This window comes from Balearica regulorum, chromosome 1 (genome assembly GCF_011004875.1).
Source record: "Balearica regulorum gibbericeps isolate bBalReg1 chromosome 1, bBalReg1.pri, whole genome shotgun sequence".
In the NCBI taxonomy this organism is placed as follows: domain Eukaryota; kingdom Metazoa; phylum Chordata; class Aves; order Gruiformes; family Gruidae; genus Balearica; species Balearica regulorum.
The window spans coordinates 159607868-159629699 of record NC_046184.1 but is presented as its reverse complement, the minus strand read 5'-3'; the positions used below and the strand labels follow the sequence as shown (position 1 = coordinate 159629699).

The following is a 21832-nucleotide window of genomic DNA, read 5'->3' as shown; positions in this document are numbered from 1 at the left end:
GATTTTGCAGGAATTATGTGCACACCCTTCAAGTTTAGAATTAGTAGTTTAGCAGGGAGAATTTGTTGTATTATAAATAAGGAACGTCATAATCTTATTAATGATGACATTTGATTAAATTGACTAAAACCCCTTTGATTAGACCTAATGTAAAACACATTAGGTAAGAAAAAATGTCTCCATGTAATTTCTTTCAAAAAATATAGCTCTTACTGAGTTTCAAGCTTTTGCCTGTTTTTAAGCTATTTTTTAAATAGTTATGACATTGAAATTTCAAACTCAATGTTTGGATGCCCGTAAGATCATAAACTAAAGGTTGTTTAACAGGAAATAAAATAAAATTGAGCTACTTATGGCTTTTTAGCAAAGAAACGTGGCCACACTAAAAAAATTACTATTTCTTTGCTCATTAAATTAAGTAGATTTTGCTGCTGCACCCTCAGATTTTGTTTGTACTCCAGGTTATCGCTCAGACCCAGTGCAGTCTGATAAAAACAATCCCAGGGGGTGGTTTTTTTTGCAGCAGTAATTTCATTTAAAATAGGTGTATCTCTGCGGTCACGCGTGAGACTTCTTACACCGAGCGAGGGGCCGATTTCTAACGTACGGCCGGCTTAACGTCGGTAAGAACATCAGAGCAGACCTCCTTAGGTCCTTGGCGCTTCGAACTTTTCCTTGCGTGCAAAAAAAAAAAAAAAATCTCGCTCCCAGGAGGGGCTGGAGCCCGCGGCGGGACGGCACGGCTGTGGGACCCTCCGCGTGCGGGGGGCTGCTCACTTGCTGGCAGGTTCGCAGGATCAGGCTCATCCCTCTCACTGGTTTTGTTATCCGGCACGGAGGAGAGTCAGTGATTCCGCGGGAAGCTGGGCATTACGGTAGCCTCTCTTTATTAAAACATTTTGAAACCGAAGTGCAGAAATCACACCCGGTCTGTGAAATTCCCTTAGAAATGAACTTGTAATGTCAAATGTTACACTTCGAAAACTGTCAAACAAATTAGATATGTATTTGTTTTAAGGTAGCTAAATACAATAGCAGATTAAAACAGATTATGTGGCTGTCTATTCACGTTTGAAAATCTCTAGTAAAAAAAGGCAACATCTATTTTTATTTTCTTAACATACGTTTATACAAGACAGGATTAAAAAAAAAACCTGATTCATAAAACCTCAGTAGTTCTTTAATGTACCGGTGACTGAATAAATATTGCAACCTACCTGCAACTGCTAACTATTGCAGCAACAACAATTTAAACAACACTGAGGATTTTATGATGCTAAGCCAATACTGAGAGTTTAGGGCATGATCCTTGGGTGACCGGTAACCTTTCCAGTCCTACAAATCTCTCGCCACCTTCTTCAGATCTCATTTTTCTAATGCACTTTAATACAACTTATTGAAGAGTGGCTGGAGCTGTTATTTATATAGTTAAATTCAGAGATGCATTATACCTAAGTGTTATTGACTGCCCTGGACAAACAATTGCACCTGAAATGACTGAGAGAAGATGTATGGATTGAAATGGGGAGGCAGGAGAAAGAATCGTGGGGTGGGTTCTTTCAAACTATATTGAATGCAAGCATAGCTCAAAGAGATTTTTATTCCTAAAACAATCCGGCAAAAGGCGATCTGCCTGTTGTCCGGTTTAAAAAATAAAAGAAACCAAGTAAAATAATTAGTTAAAGAGCAAGAAAGTCTGCGAGGCATGTGAGAGCCTCAAGTGGTTGGAACATTTTGCTTGAACATCTGTTTGTCGATGCATGATTCTGGTGTTATTAATCTTCTTTGTAGGTAAGCAGGTGATTCACCCCAACCAAATTGCTGTTGTCCAGGAACAGTTCTCTCCGAGCCCTGAAAAAATAAAGTGGGCACAAGAACTGATTTCTGCTTTTGAAGAACATCAGCGATTAGGCAAGGTAAATATTTTGTTAATATGCCATAGTGGAAACCAAATTTGAATAATGTTTAAGATTTAGAAGGATTGGTGATGGCTTTTTGCATTTATCTTATGAAGTGTGCTGTAACTGAGAGTAGTGCTCATGAAATCTGTGTCTGGATAGACTAGAGAGTGTATCTTTATTATAAATGTGTCACTTCCCAATATATTTACAAATAGACCGGCTATCTTTTTCTCTCCCCCGTTTTAACTTTAATTCTTTGAGTACGTAGCCTTTTGAGTACCTGCATATATCTACAGCATCGGTGAATTAAACCCACTCCTCCATTATGCCGCAGAATCACGGTGCTACTGTCACAGGAAAATATTTGCAATCAAAAGGCAGGTAGCCTGGCAGACGACTCAGACTGCTCGTGCAGACATCATTTATGGAAAGAAATAAAACGATTAAGAATCTTGGTTTTCTGAAAAAAATCTCTATGTTGGTAAACCTGTTTCACTTTTGGGGGTTTGATCCTGCAAACATCCCTGGTAGTGAGTGAATTTACTTTTTGAGCAGAACTGCTTGCAGATTGTGGTTCTTAATCATTAAAAATGGGAATGTTTTATGTGCATTTGTACCAATTGCTGGACCTGAAATTTGGATAGAGGAGAAAGCAAATTAACACTAGAATATGATTGTTCCTAATTTAGTGCATCATTGAGTCTCACGTTTCCTGCTCTGTGGGTTTCTGCTATGTAAATATTGCGGTGGTGATGCACAATCTGTCTCCACTTTGTGCCAGTAATACTTAAATTAGGGGTCGCCTGAAGGAAGATTTTATGCTAGTTGCGGCATTGTCAGTTAATTATCTTAAAGGTTATTTGCTATAATCCAGTTTGCCTCTTTTTGAAAGGAAAAAAAAAAAAAAAAAAAAAAGTTGCAGCTAAATATGTTTATCTTAGTTGCAGCCAAGCCCGGGCTAGTTAAAAAGCAAAGTCCCGATGTCAGAACGGGGAGCGCAGATGAGCGGGAACGGTTCACGTGCGCTTGTGTGGCGTTCAAGTGGGAGACAAATCTCTCTGGTAGTGAAGTTCATATACAAGACTGTGCACAGGGTCTCGCTTGCTCCGGTGCCGTATAAAGGTTTTCTGTGCATTTCTTCGCTTTCTGGTGGGTAGAAACAGATTGAGGTGTGTGCCTTCCCCGTCCCCCTGCATTTCGGATACTGCAGATGCTGTGCATTAGAAACGCTGAAAAGGTCAAAGCAGAAATGATGCTTTCATCTCAGGGTAAAAGTGTGACAAGGTATTTGCTGTTGCTCTGCCCTTCTCTTTGCTAGGCTAGCGCATCCCCTCTGCGGTACCTGGCTCTTTCTAATACGTCCATGACTACGATATTTGGGTGCTGTCCTGAGCTGTTATTTCAGGGTCACTGTTTGGATGCTCTGTGCCTGTATCTCTTTGTTCCGTTCTCTCAATTTTGAAATGGAGGTGTCTTCATGCAAACGATTTAGAAACAGAAAATGTATGACTGGTTTTGCCCATTATTCCGATTTACAAAGCTTGGCTCTCTGACAAAAGGCTTCGTTATAAACATACTGCTGGTGCAAATGTGTAGGCAGGTAGGTGCAAAAAGAAAAAAAAGTCAAACGACATACTCAGCCAAATATTGTTTATGTTTATGACGTGTTTAATACTATTCATTCAGCTGAATTTGGTGTCAGAAACTCATCTAAGGAATACCCCTGTCATATGAACAATCGATGAGGAGACTGGACTAAATTTAATTCTAGTCCCGCTATCACACAATCATGAAGCCAAACATGTTTAATATTGAAGAGTTCTGTATTAGGCAAGCATTAGTCTTTGGATTTGTTCTGAAGCTGTTATTTTACTGACATAATGCTGGTTTCTTGCTTACATCAGCCATTCGGGGGGGGGGGGGGGGTTTGGATTTGGGGGATTTTAATTTTTTTATTATTAATAAATTCTTTTAAAATAAGTTATAAGATTCTATAATCAGCTGCAAGAACAGATTTGCTGAGGGTTTGCGGTTTGGGCTGGTTTTTTAACCAACCAGGTTGCATGCTTCATATATTTTTGCATGTAGCCCTCTATCAATTAAAAAAGGACTGGCAGGTTAATATGTGAACTTCTGGATCTTGTATCACTGCCGTATTGCCGGGCTTCATAACAAAACTGGAAAAATAGCTTTCTGTGTAGTGCTGCAAACTTCTTAACCAAGTTTGCAATTTGGTATTATAAATGTGTCAGTAAGAAGAGCTTGGACGCTCTGATTACTTAAATTTTTTGTCCAAACCAAACATATCTCACTGAGGGAACCTCTTGCTCCACATCCTAGAGACATGTTAAAATGTAAGTAATAACTCTTCCCCTACCACCTCCTGACAAATACTCCACACAGCGGTTTTAGTAATCCTCGTGTCCTAATGAAACACCTCTTCTGTTTTCCTTTTATTATATTAAAGTGTTCATGTCAGTAAGACTAAAAATATAGCTGTGGTTAATATGGTTGAGACTCGCACGGTTTTGCCATGTTATTAATCAAAGTTGAAAGCCTGGAAAAAAATAAATGTGAGGGATTTGTGCGGCTGTTTGTGTGGTAGATAAGTTACTGGTCTGCAGTCTCTGGGATCACAGTTTGTTATTAATTGGGTTTAAAGTTTGGTGCCCCCAGTCAACAATATTTTATATTAAAATACAGTAATAAGCTTTTATAATCTATTCCTGTTTGAGAGCTACAATTGCCGTAATAATCTGTCTTTGAGAGAAGGCTGAACCAGGCTACTTCATCCTGGAGGCTGAAATGCTTTGACACAGGAGCCCCCAAATGTGAGTACCGAGGTCAGGAAAAATTAGGATCTTGGATGAGCACTGCGGAATTGGAGATGCTGTGACAGTGTCCAAACAGAAGGAAATTAGAAAGCTAACCAGCTAGCCAAAAGTATTTGGGCTTGCCTTACGGAAATAGTCCTGTCTGGGGGCTTGTTTTGGTTTGGCTTCTAGGTTGCTTTGGTTGGGGGGCAGGGGGTGTTTAATATTTGTAACCTGACTGAAAAATAGCATAGCTAGGAAATAAATGCTAACATTGTATTTTGGACAATTAAAAGACAAATGTCGAAATAGTACTGTTTGTATTTTATACAACTATTTACTAAGTAAGTGCTCTCTTTTGTCTAGAACTTTGAGATCTAAAAATGAAAAGTGCTTAAAAGTATTATTTATGTATCATTTCAGTATTTTTCCAGTAGAATTGCTTTACTAGGGGATGTGATTTCCAAAAATTTAAAAATTCATCCTAAAGAAAGCAGGGGTAGCTGTTGGGCAAATCTAAATACAAGATAAATGTCAGAGCATGTTTAAAAATGAAAAAGATGGGTAATAACCATTGTTCTGGTAGTCTAAAGGACAGCTTCTGTTCTAAATTTCTGAAGTAGTTGCACCACATTAAACAGGGAAATGATCTTATAAATCCAGATTAACTGAGTCCAAGAGGGTAGAGTTAGTGGGAGAAGCTACGAGTTTGTTTCAAGAAAAAGATCTCACTTCTATCAATGAAGGTACAATAGTCTTTACTATGTAAGTAACTCCTGTGTTTACATTACCAATACACTGGATACAGGAATGTAATCTCTTCTGTATGTAGTTAGTGTTTATATATGACATGAAAGAAAGACACTGAAAATGCATTTTTGAGCCATTCGACTTGTAAATACATCAGGCACAATATCGTTACTGTAATGGGATCTTCCCAAATCATCTGTTTTTTAAATAAAATTCAGACAGAAAAAAAAGCAGAAAAATGAGAGGTTGCTAAAGAGTAAATTGAGAGGTTGCTTACACATTTATCTCATGTACTCATTTACAAATGCTTTCAAAGCACCTACACATCAAACGAGGGAATAGGGAGCTAAATGCTACTGCTGAAGTCGCCTGTCAGGTAAGGATTATTTAAAGTTAAGGTAAGTAATTCACAAACCCGAGCCGTAACATAGGTTGAATATTTTAGATCCCATGGGGCAAAACAGAAGAAATATCTGTACATGCCACATACGAATGCACTGAGTGGTGCTTAGAAGATCTGTAGCATATGTTTCTTGCATTATATTCTGTGCCATTGTATATCATGTTCCCAGCAGCTGAGGAATAATGTATATAAACTCCAGTAATTTGACAAACTGTACAGTTTCTTTTACGGATCTTTCCAGGATTATGAAAAATCTGAGGAATGCATTTATTTACACAGCATCCACCCAACAAAGGAATGGAAATTTCCAGCAGTGGCTCCTTTATAATGCTCTTTGTTTAGGAAAAGCTACCCCAAGCCACTGTATCTTGGAGACGATGCGCCCTCGTGCTTGGGCCAGGTCCAGCTCCCACCGCCGCCCGGGGAGGTCTCTCCCCGCTGCCCTCCCTCTCCTGGCAGTGCCGCGGCCCCCGGGAAGGCTTTCCGTGTACGGCCCCAGCCACGAGGGATCCGTCCTCTCCCAATCCAGCCCGTGGGTGCTGGGAGAGCAGGACCGTGCCCCGGGGGGGTGGCAGGCTCCTCTGGGCTGCCTCCTGGGAGGGATGCACCGGAGCATCCCTCTGGCATGGAGCAGTTTGGGACCCCATCGACCCGCAGGGATTATATTGCACTTTATAGGGCCTTATATCTCAGGGCTCTAGGCAGAGCTGGGGGTGAGGGAGCAGCCCGGCTCCCTGCTCCCCTCACCCAGGGCAGACTGCAGGCAGAGCTTTGAGGTGCCACCAGCTAAGCTGGATCCCATCCCGGGGTGACACCGGCAGCACGGGGTACCTCTGTGCACGCTGGGCTGCAGCGCTGTCAGCGCTCGCTCCGAGGACGCAGGGCATTTGCTATCGTTTCTGTTAATTAGGCAATGTATATTCCTCACGCTGCAGAGTGGGGGATTCAGAGATTTGTGATAAATTGCCACCTTTCACGAGCTTCAGCCGCAAGAAGTATAGGTTCAGGTGCATCGCTATGCAAAGATGGAGAGCACTGGTGGGATTTAAGCATGGGCCACTGTTATATTGTTTTTCTTCTTTTAAAAGTGGCCAAGTGAAATTTTAATGTGAAAATGGATGAATAAATAAGCATTGAGAGTGCTCATGTTAGTACTTAAAGTTTCTGTATACAATTTTATTCTTTGAAAAAGATTTTAGAAATGTGTTTTCTGTCACAGTTGAAGGCTTTTCTCGTAGAAAGATCCATCTGGGGGCAAATTTTGAACCTTTACAATAGAGCAGAAGGGGCTATATTAGTTAATTGCTTGTGCTATACTGGTTCCTACACTGGCACAATCAGTCCTGAGGGAGTTATGCCAGGTGGGGAGAGAAGGAGACAGGTTTTACTACGCGGGGCTGCAAAAGCTCCTAAGCAGGGCAGAAACTCATACAAAACATTTTCTTGCCAACTCCCCCTGCCTCCCACTCCCCAGCAGGCATTCGGTGGCTCTTAATCTGTTTTCCTCCACTCATTAAAGACCTACGTCCAAAACACGGAGGGGGGAGAGGGACTCGGATGGCACTTCGACATTTCCCGCAGGGAGAAGTTTCTCCGCGAGCCGGGAGCAGAAGGACGGATGCTGTGCCCCTCCGTAGCCTTTCCACCCAGAGGCAGCTCCTGGAGGAGGCGGCTGCTGTCCCGGGGGACACGGGCCCTGCAGAGGGCAGGGGATGGCACCCCTCCGGCTTCCTCCTCAGCAAGGCACGACCTCTCTGTCCTTGTCGCATCAAGGAGGTGTGTACGGGGTCTCGGTGAGACAGGGTGAGTGCCCTTGCTTTTGGAAGGGCCGTGCCATGCCGACACGCTCCCAACGCAGGTGATGCGTTTTTTTGCGGGGGTGGAAGAGAGGAGACACCCATCGCCGCAGACGCCTGCCCACTGTCATGCCAAAACCTGCTCTGCACCAAGCAACCCACCAAGGCAACTACCCACCTCCCAAGTCCCTCTTTAAAAAGCATTAGCAAGCGCTCACGAGCCTCGTCTCAATTTCCAAAGCAGGATCTAACCAGAGATGTAATGTTCTGACCAGATGGCTCTTTTTAAGGCTTACTGAGGGAATTCAGAAGCCTGTACAGCCAAAATATTGTTTCAGTTAATTTAAGTAGCAGCGGTCTTGCTGCCTCTTCGCTTCTCTCTGTGCTAGCCAGCTTTTTCAGGGACCTGGAGAAGCTCTCTGCAAAAGCTTCATCAGCTGAAATAGAGAATCGCAGTAAAAAATGGCTGTTCAATCCTATTCAGAAAATGAATCTGGAATTAGAAAAAATATAGAACACAAAAACACCGGCGATTCCATTCTTGTTGACAGAACAAGCTTTGCTGTTATTTTCTCGCCTCCTTTGTATTTTACAGCTACCTTTCCCCTTGGTATCAAATGCCTTTTCTGTGTCCTGTAGTCATTTACTTCCAGATGAAATTTTCTAGTCTATATTTAACAAATAGCTTCCATGACTATAAACCTCAAGTTAATTCTAAATGACTTAATTAAGGGCATCTGAGGATACGGGAGTCTTAATATTAGTTACTTTTCATTTTTCCATATAATAACCATGATGCTCACTAGGGGGAAAAATGCATGGTTGGATAGGATGTTTGTCCAGGAAGCTGCTTTTGTGCTATAAAATAAAGATTTGCTTGGCAGCAGCAAGTGTGCTCTCTAGGATTCTTCCGTTCCCAATACGATTACAAGACGGAGGATGGAAACCAGTGGAGAATATTCCTGATTTCTAGGACTTTCTTCTGTTTCTTTAATTTTATTGTTTCCTACTCTAAAGGAGCACGCAGGAAAGCAACAACCATAATGAGAAGGAAACAAAAGAAAACGTAAAGACAGCGATAAAAAAAAAAACCAAACTCGTGTCTGTCTTTCATTCAGGGATCTTAAACAGGCCGTTTGCTCAGGGAGAGGTAGAGACTTTAGTGCCTTGAAGGAGTTTCTGGAGCTGGACCAAGCAGGATCCCCCGGCCCATCCCAGCCTAAATGGCTGTCCCCCAGCTTGGAGGGGAGGTAAGAGGGAAAAACAGCTTGTCTGGCTCACACAGCAAGGCAAGACCTTTATCCATGGGCTGGGAGCGATAGTGTCAGGCAGAGGAGAAGTAAAGGACCTTGTAGGTCCCTGGTCTTCATCTTTCCTGCCCCACTGTGGACTTGAGGGATCACAAAGTCCTTCCTACCTGTCGAGCTTCAGAAAGGGCTTTTTCTGTCAGACTGCTTGTACTGCTGCTAGGGAGTTATCTGAAGTAAAAATTAATCTCTATTTCATGTTGGTGTTGCTCTTTCTTTCTCGACCTTTTGTGTCCTTCCATCTGCTCCTAGAGGTAGAAGCCTTTCTCATACAAACAGGTCTGCTTCTGGCATTACAAGCTGATTTATCCTCTGAACTAACTAGCTGCTTCTGTTTTGGTGGAAGTTTACACTGGTGAAAAGAAACAAAAGGTAGTGATATTTAATGTTTTCTTCATATCAACAAAATGGCTGCAGAAACTTGCTGGTGTTGATACTTTGCAGAATTCCTTCCCCATCTATCCATTCCTTCAACAAATCAGAGAGACCCACTGAGCATCTCTTCCTGCCAAAAAGACATTTTTGACAAACCTTTTCAAGGATCATTTATTTTCCCCAAAGATTATGTGTATGGGAGGTCTTTTCTCCCATGATGTTGCTACAGAAAAGAAGTGAATGTCAAAGGGTTCAAAGGAGAGGATACAGAAATATGTAACCCAAAAAGCTCTGTTTGTATAACTTGCTGTGCGTGGAGTCTTCAGTTTGTCATATGTGACTACACTAGTTATTTGGGCATTTCCTACCTACTGCAAAGATGCTAAAAGAAGGCCAAGAGTTGCATGCCAACCTGATCTGAAGGCAGGGCAGGCCTGAGAAGAGAGGAGTGTCAGACATTATCTTGTTGTAGCCCAAAAAAGGTGCTCAGTTGACCTAGATATGATTGAACACCTCCTAGCAGCTCGCTAACCTTTGGAAGTTCATCACTAAAAGGTGGAATTGTGACCCAGCTCTTTATCATGGCTCTTTGGCTACAACTTGCAGAACAAAAAACAAAAAACAAAACAAAACAAAAAAAAATTAAACCCGCATTCAGCACCATCACAGCTGTTAGCTTATTTCCTACTCTTGACTTCCCCCAAACTATGGTTTTAACCTTCTGTTTCAAGGGAAAGTCATTCCTTTGCAGTCAGGATAATCACTCCTCCCCCAGGCACAGACCCAACGCCATTTGCTGCGTCCAGGACTCTCTTCTCTTTTGTTCATTACCTGTAAGCAAATCCAAGCAGTCTTTAAGCCCTGAAGCAAAGATTTCCAAATTTCCTCTGCAGGGGGTCATTTAAACAATGTGTGTTTTCATTTAATCCCAGGGGAATTATCTTCCTGAATGCCCTGCTTTTTAGGGGCACCCTTTGCCATCCACCTGCTTCCTTCCCTCCCCAGAAGAGCAAATCTGCCCATCTTCCAGAGCACAACACTCTTATTTCTTTGTAGCAGTTTAACATTGTGCAGGATTAGAGATAATGTTCTCGGATCCAAGCAGATTTTAGTGGGTTTATTCCATGTATTTTTGTGGTCTCCAAAAAGTCATAACTAGACCTTTGGGATTTAGAAGTGGGCAAGTCACTAAAGTACCATGGAAAAAAATCATGTTTCTCAGGTAACTGTGGATCAAAGATTTCTTACATCTGTGGACTTGAGGATGCTTGTCAATACGAGTTCTCCATTTCCCCTTGTGGGAGATACGCAAGGTTTGCACTGGCCAGCTGGCATCGCCTCTTCTGCTTGCTTTCATTTATCCTGGCATCTGCCCGCGAGGGCCAATACAGGTCACAGGGGCTGGAAGGGGACTTACGTTATTACTTATTTAGACGATGGCTGTATTCATACACAGCCTCTGGCCCGCGTTACCAGAGAGGTGTGGCATCTCTGTTTGATTCACAACGTCTCCTAATGATGAAGGGAGTGGAGGAGAGAAGGGTGGCTGGCTCACTGGTCCCCCTATGCCCATTTCCCCTAGGTCCTAGATGCATGTCCTCTCAGAAGGCAGCCAAGTAGGGTGAGGAGATAACCCAACTGCCACATACTCATTGCAGGGTTTTGGTCTGCAAAGGTAAGTATTGCTAGCTAAACCGTGAAGAAAAGTAATTGAAGAAAAAGACATCTTCATCAGCAGGGCAGTATTTCCAACCCTGTGACAGCAGAGTGCCTTCAAAGGACCTCCCCTCACTCATGAGTTTGCTTGTCTTCTGAGCAACAGTCACCTAACTAGTGGCAGAGATTTTTTTGGCAATTTCATAAGCATTAGATATATCTTAGAGCTATACTTAATTCAAAATTCAGCAACAGGTGCTTTCTTGTCTGTATGGCAATTTCATGGAACGTGACCTTGGCTTGCTTTTCCTTTTCTCCCACTGGCCCAGGTACCCAGAGTGCCCCCCATGCCAAAGCCCTACCTACTCACCAGAATCCCCTAGCACCTCCAACCCTGCCATCTAAATCACCTGACTAGATCCCCAAAGTAAACTGCTTTTTAAAAAGTTGGCAGTCTCTACATATTGGCCCAGGACAGCCCATATGTTGACACACATAACAAATGAATATAGCACCGCTGGCTGTATTCTTTCATGTGACGCAAGACAATTGAGGGGGGGTTCCTACTGTAGATAAGATGCAGGCTCAATGTAGTCTTTATAGATATCTTTAAGAAAGGCCTGGCCACTGTCACGTGGGAGTTAAAGTTGATGGCTACATGTATGATGAGATCTGGTAGAACAGGGCATCAGATGAAAGGTTTATTAGCAAAGGTTTAGCAATGATCAAGGAGATGATTAATAACAACAGCAGTCATTCCCAAAACAGAGCGCAGTTCTCACAACCTGTGCTCATGTTTGGAGCAATCGATCAGGAAGCCAGTAGACTTTTTGGAACTTACAGGACTTATTTGGTACTTCAAAATGTATATACTTGCTATGCATTAGGAAAGCCAATCATCACATTCAGTACCGATGCAGGTTATTAATAGTTTCCAGTGGTCTAAGAACCGAGGGTCTGCAGTAACTCTCTCAGTGAGCTCATTGCAGTCATCCAGATGGCCGTGGATAGAGGCACAGATAACCACAGACAGAGCAAATGCTCAGGGAAAAGCCACAAGCGTTCCCAGGTGCAGGAGAACCTCTAATTCTTCCATCTTGTCAACCAAAGGGGACTAGCTTGTCTGATCACTGTCCCACATGTCCCAGAACAATTATTTCTTTACTTTAATTAACTCATGTACTTTAATCCAAGCCACAGCTCAGAGAGAAGTGCGTCACATAACTATGAGGTGCCTTAAGTGTTCTGTATCATAGTAGTTTTAGCTAGCTTGTTTCTCTTGTTACCCAAGTGGTACCTAACAAAACAAAAGATGGGGGGAGTAAAATCCCACATAACATTGCATATTATATGAAAAGGTTTCAGGAGAGATGAACAATTTTGAAATTTTCCCTGATCTTCTGGAAAAACATGAAAGGTACCTCGCTTGTGGTCCTGTCCATCCCCTGTTGTAGTCAAAGTCAACACAATTCTACCACCCATGATAAACACTAGCAAGAGAGTTGGCTGTATCGTTCCTTCCCCTTTCCTGGTTCCTCCAGAACATATTGATCCCCAGCTGATACAGAAGTCATTGATTGACTCTGAATCTCCTCCATGTTCCTTCTAGAAAGGTAAAATGCTTCTTGCCATTAAAAAAAAATGTACTCTGTTTATAAGATGGTTGTATAGATTTACCAAGCTCTTAACTACTCCCAAAAGTTTCACAGAGCAAATGTTCCTAGATGCTGCCACATACAGACACACACAGTAAGAGGAGGTCTTCATGTTGCAGGAACCACTGCACAAACATGTTAATTTTCTGGCTATGGCAAATAACAGACCAATGCTGATACTCATTCTGCCACTTGATGCATGTCATTTCTTACAGGAAATCTTTAAGGATGACATATAGATATGACAGGAGCCATGTCCAAGATCCATGGCAACACATGGCCAGAGTTTTCTTCTAAGTTGTCAAAGAAAAGCCCTCAATTGTATGTTGAACTTTGTTGGACCTAAGTTGGTAGTGGCTACATCTATCCAAAAGGAGGTTCATAAGGTACAAGCATAAGCTTTGAGAAACTGATGTCTTAGAAAGTTTTGTTATGAATCTCTTTGATCTCTCCACAGTCACCTGGAAACTTATTGCATTAGATATTCCTAATGCATAACTTGATTTGCCCTCTTTTTTCATAAGCCTACATCTTCAGCTCCTGACCTGTGAAAATGACTGTTCTTTATCAACTCTGCCTTATCGATTCCCTTGTCTGTAGGTTGGATCTTTGTATCACTTGGGACTGACCATGCTCAATTCTCTTTTTTCCAAGACTATTATTTTTTGCTGTTTCTTTCTGGAAAAAAACAAACAACAAAAAACCCTAGCAGCTTTCTATAATTTTAATTTCCTTTCAGCTGTTTTCTGTATTTGCCAAAAGCCCTCTCCATTCCGTTCTCAAAGCACTTTAGGACATATTGAAATTCAAAGTAGAGCTGTTAAGGCCTTACTCAGCATGGCCTGCATCTTGCATAAATAGCTGTTACGTTTTTAAAGATGTTACTACTGTTTTAACAGACCATTAAATGTCATTGTGAATTTATTGCATTCAAATACTACATGGTTCCTGGGGGATGTAGCAAATTGCACAGTACTGGTCCTGCATCGTTCAGCCTGGAGAAGGTGGCCTGATAGAAGAGATGGGGATGGGGAAATGACGACCTGGGGGGCTCTGTGGGCAGCTCAACGACCAGGCGGAGAGAAGAGGAGCTGGATGGGTCTGCCTTCTGCCTGTTGCTTCGCTCTCACAGAGCTATCCAGAAGAAAACACCTTTGAGTCTTTCCTCACTTGTCAGTCAACTGGGAAGGACTCTTAGCTAGTCTGCATGAGGACCCAAATGGGAAACGTCCTCTCTTCACCTTTCTTCCTTGCTTTTTCCCTGATAGTCTGCCCTAGCAGAGGCACACAGCGATCAGGCTGAGGGAAGGCAAAGGTTGTGCAAATACAAACCCCTCTGCTGCGTTGTGCTGCCTTCACGGCTCTACAGCGGAGGCCAGCCAAAGCGCTCCCACAGCTCCCATACCCTACGGGCTGGTGAGTGTCAAAGTCACCTTATTTCTCACAGGGCTTCGCCCTCAGCACGCTCGCTGTGTTGCTGCACGAAGGATGGCACTGGATAAGGACAGCAGAACAGGGGCTGCGTTGCTGAGAACAGGGGCAGCGTCTTTGGCGCACGGAGCTGCCCGCTCCTCAGAAGGGCTGCACCTCCAGCCAGCGGTACGGCGGGTGCCGCGGTTCTCCTCCGTTCCTCCACTTCTCATCCCACCCAAGCTACTTTCACCCGCGCATTGTCACCCAAAGGTTGTGCCGGCCGCCTGCAACTCTGCCTCCCGGCCACTCCTTCTCCCAGCTCCTCCGTCAGCCTTTACCTGGCGGTTCTATCTCTTCCCAGGGCAGGTCTGACACGTTTGACTCACCTAACGGCAGGATCCTTTTGCAACTTTGTGAAAAAGCTCCCACCGAACGATTTATATGCCTCGTGGTGCGCGAGAACCACAGCCACCGAGGGCGATGGATGCAAACCCCAGGCTCGCCCCACGTGCCCGCCGTCGCTCCCATTGAGACTGCAAGCTTCCGTAAGAACAGACCCTTGGTCCCACAGCTGCACTACTGGGAGTCTAAGTACAGGCTGGAAGCGTGAGATTATTGAGAAAATTAGCCAAAAAGAAAATTTAGATCTATGACTAAATTCATCCCCAGATTAATGCTATCAAAGTAAATGGTGTTTATAGAAAGTCTTGTTTTCTTTATATGCGTGCGAGAGAAAATCAAAAGAATGCTGAAGGCGAATTTCATCTAGCAGAATTGGAAAAGAGAGCATGGGGACAAAGCTATAATTACTGGTATTTCCTATCTGTTGAAACCTGTGGGTGGAAAGAGAGGCAGTGAATAGAGTATATTCAATGGCATTAAAATCGGTTTCTTTTTCTGGACTTTAGCTCAACGCTGCAAATTAGCAGGGAGAAAATAAGCCTCAGAGTGAACAGGCAGAGAAGCCAACTTCTTCGTGTTACTCTTTGCTGTTAGGGAAAAAAAAATGCATTTTTTTCCTTCAAGAATTCAAATTCCTAGCAACCCAAACTACAGCTGCACGCTGACAAGAAGAGAACGTACGGCAAGTGGTTCAGTGTTCGTGTGTCCACAGACACACTATTATCCTGGTTTCCTTTCTAAACCTGCTATTTTAATGAAGAGAAGACAGGCATGCTGTTTAATTAACTCCTGCTTTCAAAAAAGACGTTCTGACCCAGATTCATCACACTCCAAAGAGGTACCTGACTTCAGAGCATCCTGTGTACACAGTGGAAGGGATAAGACCCTCCCGATCATGATTCGGACCACCAGACGTCAGAATTGCCGTTCCTAGTCACCCATCTCTTTCTGCAAACTATTGCGGGTACTTAGGATAACTGTGCTCCTACGTCAGCCATTTCACAGAACTAGGAAGAATGATTCCAGCCCTTAAGATATCTCTACTTACCACTGTCAACCCACATGCAAATTTCTCTTTTAAGCAATAGCTATTATCTGACTGAATGTCTAGAGAAAACTAGGCACAGTTAAAACATGTTTTTCTTACAGTGAAAAAATGTATCTTACAGTTTGAGATCACTGTGTCAACCTGAATTATTCTGAAGTCCTATGTCATAAAATGTTTACTTAGTTCCCAATTTATTTTCACAAAAGTTAATAAAATTAATAATTTGAGGCAGCATTTTTTGTAAAGGTTTAAAAGCACAAGTGAAAATGGCTGAGATAGCTAAGATAAAAAGTGATGCATTATTATTAATAATAATAGTAATAATAACAGTATTAATGTTGTTGTTGTTGGGGCAACTTAGTGTTGATTGGTTGCTCTGCAAATGAGAAATTCAATTTGAAGCATCTACCATTGAGTATCTGTCAGTCCCTTTATTTTCCAAACTCACCTAAAATACTGCAAGATATAGTAGGAAATCCTACTTAGGATAAAATAATAGTTTTAACTATTAGGGTTCTAATGGCTTTAATACAGCCTGTTCTTACATGCAACAATATTGATTTGTATTAGATTACGGTTTAAGGTGGATTTTTGTCTTAGTTGTTCTAGAATGTGATTTAATATTTAATTAATACTGCTTCGGTCAAGCTAGATATGTCACTAGAGTAACACATTTCCTAAACATTTTTGTAAATGGGTTATATTTTCACTTTGCTTATTATGATTATCAAGCCTTAAATGAAAACCAGAAAACAATAAACGGCTCGTTCTCCTCTGCGTTTCTCTCCCTGTGCATGCACAGCCACGCACGCCGCTATCGCTCGTACCCTGTTCTTGGTTAGCCTCACTCACTGACAAATCTGTGATCCCATATCGATTGCGGCAGGACATTAAAAGGGTGCGCAGCGCTTCACAGAGATGCCCTATGCAAGGCTGGGGCAAGGCCTTCAATTCTGAATTCTTCAGGGAAGGGATTGCATCTTTGTATTTGGGGTTTGGGGTTTTTTTCAGGAATGTGTCAAAGTACTGTCAGAATTACAAATAAGATTTTTTTTTCTTTTCCTACTGAACTTCGGCATGTCTTGATGCCTAGTGTTTTATCTTCAAAATTCTCTCTCTTCAACACATGTGTGGATTCAAGTATCCAAAGGAACAAGCCAGGTTTGGCCCTATTTAAAACATGTGTCTTCTGTTTAAGATTTAAATGTGATTCATAGTTAATTGTTTTAAACTTGTCACCATGGTACCACCACGGTACCACCACAAAATCCCTTGAAATACAAAGCGACTTCTGAAACCTGCCCTGGCTCTCCGATTGCCACCGCTGAGGCTAGTCCTGCGTCCGCTCGGGGAAATTCCCTATCCGCAGTGCTCAGGTGGGCTTTACCTTAGCTCCAGAGCAGATTTGGGCAATATGACCGTGCCAGCCACTTGTTTTTTCAGCTTTCATCCCAGCCCCTGGCTCTAAGCACAAGCCCAGCCTATCTTTAGCACCGGCGACCCGACGGAGAGGCGCAGCAGCACGACCTCAACACACCCCCAAGTCAGGAAAACTTCCCTCCACCCCGCACCCCCAAACCCCCTGTTGCCATTTCCCGATGAAGACAACGCTTCTGGCTTTGCCCTCCATCCACAGGCAGTTCCGCGCCGGCCCTGCGCCACAGCCCCGGTGCTGGAGGGTGATGCTGGACGTGGGGAGCAGAGCTGCCCCCCCCCCCGGGGCGCGGTGTCCGCCAGCCCCCCCGGCTGGCATGCACAGATGCACAGCCTCGCTGCTCTTGGCCCTCGACGTTTGCCAGCTCGAGAGGCTGAGCCAGGCAGGCTGCACACTGGGCTTCTCTTTGCTCTCTCTTTTTGCCTCCTCTTTGGAGCACTCGGCACCCACCGCATTTCTTTAAATGCATTTGCCCCGTCTCGCTTAGTTTGTCTCCTAAAACTCATTCAGGATTCCTCTGGGAGCTGGTGTTTCTTGGCAAAAGGATATGTTTTTAAAGAAAAAAGACAAGCCAACTACGATTTCCAGAGGTCCTCTCAGGAAGTTTATATTCTCTCTTTTCCAGGGAGCGTTTACTTTCCACGGGAGCATGATCGACATGCCATTACTGAAGCAGGCACAGAACATTGTTACGCTTGCCACAGCCATCAAGAAAAAATGAGCTGGTAAATGAAGCTCTCTCCATGGGGCCCCAGTAGCTGTTTTAAAAGATGACTATAATACTGGGGGGAAAAAAAAAATTAAAGATGTGAAGTTTAAGCAGAAATTCATGTCTGTTTTGCAGATCTGTCATAATTTGCTTGCCAGCATTGCTAATTACTAAAACTATTCCCGACTCAAATCACTGCTCGCTCCTGCACGGCCCGTGTACTACTCTTAAGCCTGCAACACAGTTACATCACCAACTGTGTGACATCACAATAATTACTACGAATGCGGGATTGTGACTTCACTGAAGGAAAAAAGCAAAATGTAAGCCGTGAGCTCTGTTAAAAGAGCAGATGAAAACCGGGTCAATCGCTTCTATTTGTACCTACGCATCTTCCCGCTCCGGTGCAGAACTCCCATCAGAAAGGGCAAAGCCTTGAATAATTACGCACTGGTTGAAATAATTGTGATGAAAATCATTTCTCTCTGCGGGCTTCCTGTTCTCCCCCCCCCCCCCAAATGTGCAACAGCCATTAAAAATATCGCTCCAACAATGCAGGACTCTTGACTTTTTTCTCCTTTTTTAAGCGGTGGCTATTCAGAGCATTTCCTCCTGGAAGCGTCCAGCCCAGGAAGGGTTGGACGGCAATAAACTTGTAGTTTTCGGAGACACAATGCAGCAGAACTTGTGCATATGGTCTCGAGTCAGATTTACATCACATTAGGGATACGGCTACAGGTCATGTGGGCCGTGTGGTTAACGGGCTTAGTAAAGCTGTTTTGAAGAGGTTAACCCAGCTTGTAGTAAGGGTAAATAAACATAACAACCAGGCATTGTCCTCTATTCAACATGTACTCTTATATGGAGGGCTAAAGGGTATTGAAGCTGCAGAGGATCAACTTGTGGTTGCCAGAGGACTCCAATGAAGTTTGAAACACCAACAATCAGAGATTTTGTTTCTGTTCCTCATTAAATCATGAGCTTTTGTGCTCAGACTATGAACGACTGTTCTTTAAGAAATTAACAGAATGGGAAGTTTTAAACTATGCACCAACCTTTTCATGACCTACACAGCAGCAATGCTGCTGCACTTAGACAAACACCGCGGGGAAGGCTGTTCTGTTTATTTAAATTTGTAAATAGAAAACAGTTGTTTTTTAGTTTCATTTTTCACCACCTCCATGGCCATTTTACGTATGGAGTCACAGTGGCTTACTCCTCCCATCTGCTCGCTCGGGATGTTTCCCCTCCGTCTCCGAGCAGCGACTTTAAACATTTTGGGTTGGTTTTGGTTTAATTAAGGGGAGAGGAAAGGAGGGGAGAAAAAAAAAAAAAAAAAAAGAAAAACCAACACAACACCGACCAACCCGCACGGAAGCGGCGGGGAAAGGGAGAGCGGGGACGGCGGGAGCGCCTCGCCGCGGCCCCCCCGGGAACGGCGGGGACACGGCTGGGCTCGGCCCGGGGAGCGGGACGAGGAGCAGGTGCCCCCCCGCCCCCCCCCCCCTCCGGCGGCCCCGCAGTGCTCCCGGGCCCGGCGGGGGCAGCACCCAGGGCGGGAGCCGAGCCCCCCCCGCGGAGTTTGGGGATGAGCAGCGCGGGCCGACACCCACCCGCACCCCCCCCCGCTCCACCCGGGTCCCGTCCGAGGGCGCTGCGCCGGGTGATCCCTTACAGCGCGGGGACCTCCAGGCTAATCTGATTAATTAAAGACTACCTGTTTATATTGCGCCTCGCAGCTCGCTCCCCCCCCCCCCCCCCCCACTCCATCTCTCCCTCCTTCCCCCCCCCCCCCGCGTTTCAGGGCACCCTCCGTTATTAATTCTTGGCTGACTAAATTATGGGTAACACTATTAAAACATTATCAGAACTAATGAGAAACAATTACTTAGAAGATGAGCTGGGACAAGCCGGAGCTGGGCACATGTGTAGTTATCCCCGCAGATTACGTTAATAAATCATCAGGTGCAAGGCAAGACGGCGGCGAGGCCTGGCGCAGGGAACGGAAAATGAGATTTATGAGATATGGGGGGGGAAGTTGCTTTTTTTGCATAATTTTTTCATTAATCTCAATAGGACCCGTGTGGCGTAGATTGTTTTATTCCCTTAATACCGCGCCGGGGGGACTGGGGGGGTTGGGGGGGTGGGGGGGGGAAGAACAAGAGGATTTCAAAAAATAATGTCTTCATTGTTTTACTGAAGTCTTAATGACACCGTGTGACAAGCCCGCGGGAGATGCGCGGCCGCGGAGGGCAGCGCGGGGGGCGGCGGAGGTGCACCCGACCCGACCCGACCCCCGCCCGCCGCCTCCGCTCCCTCATTAAGCCCAAGAAATAATAATAAACTCTCCCGAGGTGTTTACGCGCAACTTCTCGCTTCCGCAGCTGAGTGCTTAAGTAACTTCATTTCGTGACCCGTACGCGGAGCAATCAAATATGCAAATCAAATGTTGGACATATTCAGATTTTTCCTTAAATTTCCCTGACACGCACCCCCCAGACGGAAAATCCTGCTTTCATTTAACGGTCTTAACCATTTTCGCTTTATAAGAAACAAAATCCGATTTATTTGGTTTTTTCGTTTACTTTAGGAAGCTTTCCGTGTTTTTTCCGGCTTTATTCTTCTCCTCTTTCTTTCTTTCTTTTTTTTTCCTTCCCGCCTGGTGCTAGGCAAGCAATTGATGAAACAAAACAGATTATAAGATTAGCGGCAGGATTTTGTGCATATTAATGATAGGGAAGGGCACCGAATGGGTTTGTAATTGCAGATCTTGCGCTTGGGATTGGGAACTGTAGCCCTGCTAGAGCAAAGACCCCCCTGTGAGGTTTTCACATTGGAACTTAGGGGAAAAGTGAAAAAGTAATTACCAGAGCACAACATTGAAATGTTAAAGCACTTATTCTTTCTTTCAGCGTTCTGTTTTAAAGGGGGAAAACGGGCAAAATGGAAAATAAATTACTTTCAAATAAGTAGGTTAGCACCTGAATGCTGGTGCGCATTTTCTTTTTTTTTTTTCCTCTCTCTCTCTCTTTTTTTTTTTTTTTTTTTTTTTTCAAATTCTAGCAATTATTTAGCAGGGCATTTGCTTCTGAACCTACCATCCAAGCAGCAGAAACGGGGGAAGGGAGGGCAGGGAGACCTCGGGAACACAGGGGCACTCCGCCTGTGAGGTTTGAAGCAAATATCGCCAGAAAGCTGTTCAAAGCTGCAGTTTGAAATTTAGAGGTTTGTTGTTGGGGGGATGTTGGTTGGTTGATTTTTTGGTTTGTTTTCTTTTGGTTTTTGTTTTGAAATCGGGGCTTAAAAGGCAAAGATTGCTTTGGTTTCGTCTTCAACACAAGCATCAAACGGTATTTTACCAAAGGATGCGTTTCACAACTCACAAATCCCTTCCAGGAACGGCATGTTCCCTGCAATATCGAGGAGTAACCTGACACTGAATTTAAACTCTTATTAAAGGTCTCTCCTTGTTTCTTAAGCTACTTCAGTCCTTCTCCTCTGAGTTTACTCTTCCTAAAAATCTGGATTTTTGCGTTTAAAACACAGTGCTCTTTTACTGACTCTTCTAATCATTCTCTCCTGTGATTAACAACAAAAGATGGCTTAGGTTTAATGGCACCTACTCGCGCGTATTGTTTTAATTCTGCTTTCAACGGAAAATAAATGTATCTGGTGGAAATTAGGCTTTGAAAACTTTCTTTTTTTTTTTTTTTTTTTTTTTTTTTTTTTTTTTTACGAGTCAATAAAACGGCGTATCTGCTTCTCAGGCAGTAATTTCTGATTTAGAATTGGGGGTGGGTGGAGGGAGAAAACCCAACTTTGACCGCATTTCGTCCATCCCATGGCTCCAACCCTCTTCTCTCACCTTCATCTCCCTCAGGTTCAGAGCACGGAGAAGCGCCGAGACAGAGCTATTTTTAACTACTGTTTTAAAGATAATAAGGAGAGGAATAAAAGCCCGTGAGGGCAGCATATTATTTTCTATTTTTCCCGGTGCCCCGGGGCTTGGGAGCCGCGCACCCCCCTGAGGAGCCGGGGCGGAGGGCAGCCCCGGGGCGCAGTGCCCCGGCGAGGCGGGCAGGGCTGCGGGGCGTTTTGGGGTGCTGGTATCTGCACAAGCCGCTGACGGAGGGGGGGGGGGTGTCCCCTGGAGTCAAGAGGTTCCCAAC

At 44.0% G+C, this 21832-nt stretch overlaps 1 protein-coding gene across 2 annotated transcripts in view; it reads left to right on the top strand.

Annotated features, from left to right (window-relative positions):
- The window catches only part of CLYBL (citramalyl-CoA lyase), a 176315-nt gene extending 158099 nt beyond the window's left edge, over positions 1 to 18216 (top strand). For both annotated transcript variants that reach the window (XM_075741286.1, XM_075741298.1), the window contains 2 exons: positions 1792 to 1916; positions 17580 to 18216. In XM_075741286.1, coding sequence (XP_075597401.1) covers positions 1792 to 1916; positions 17580 to 17675 — 221 coding nt within the window. In that variant the 3' untranslated portion in view covers positions 17676 to 18216. The remainder of the gene's footprint in view (positions 1 to 1791; positions 1917 to 17579) is intronic.
- Positions 18217 to 21832: the final 3616 nt, after the last annotated feature.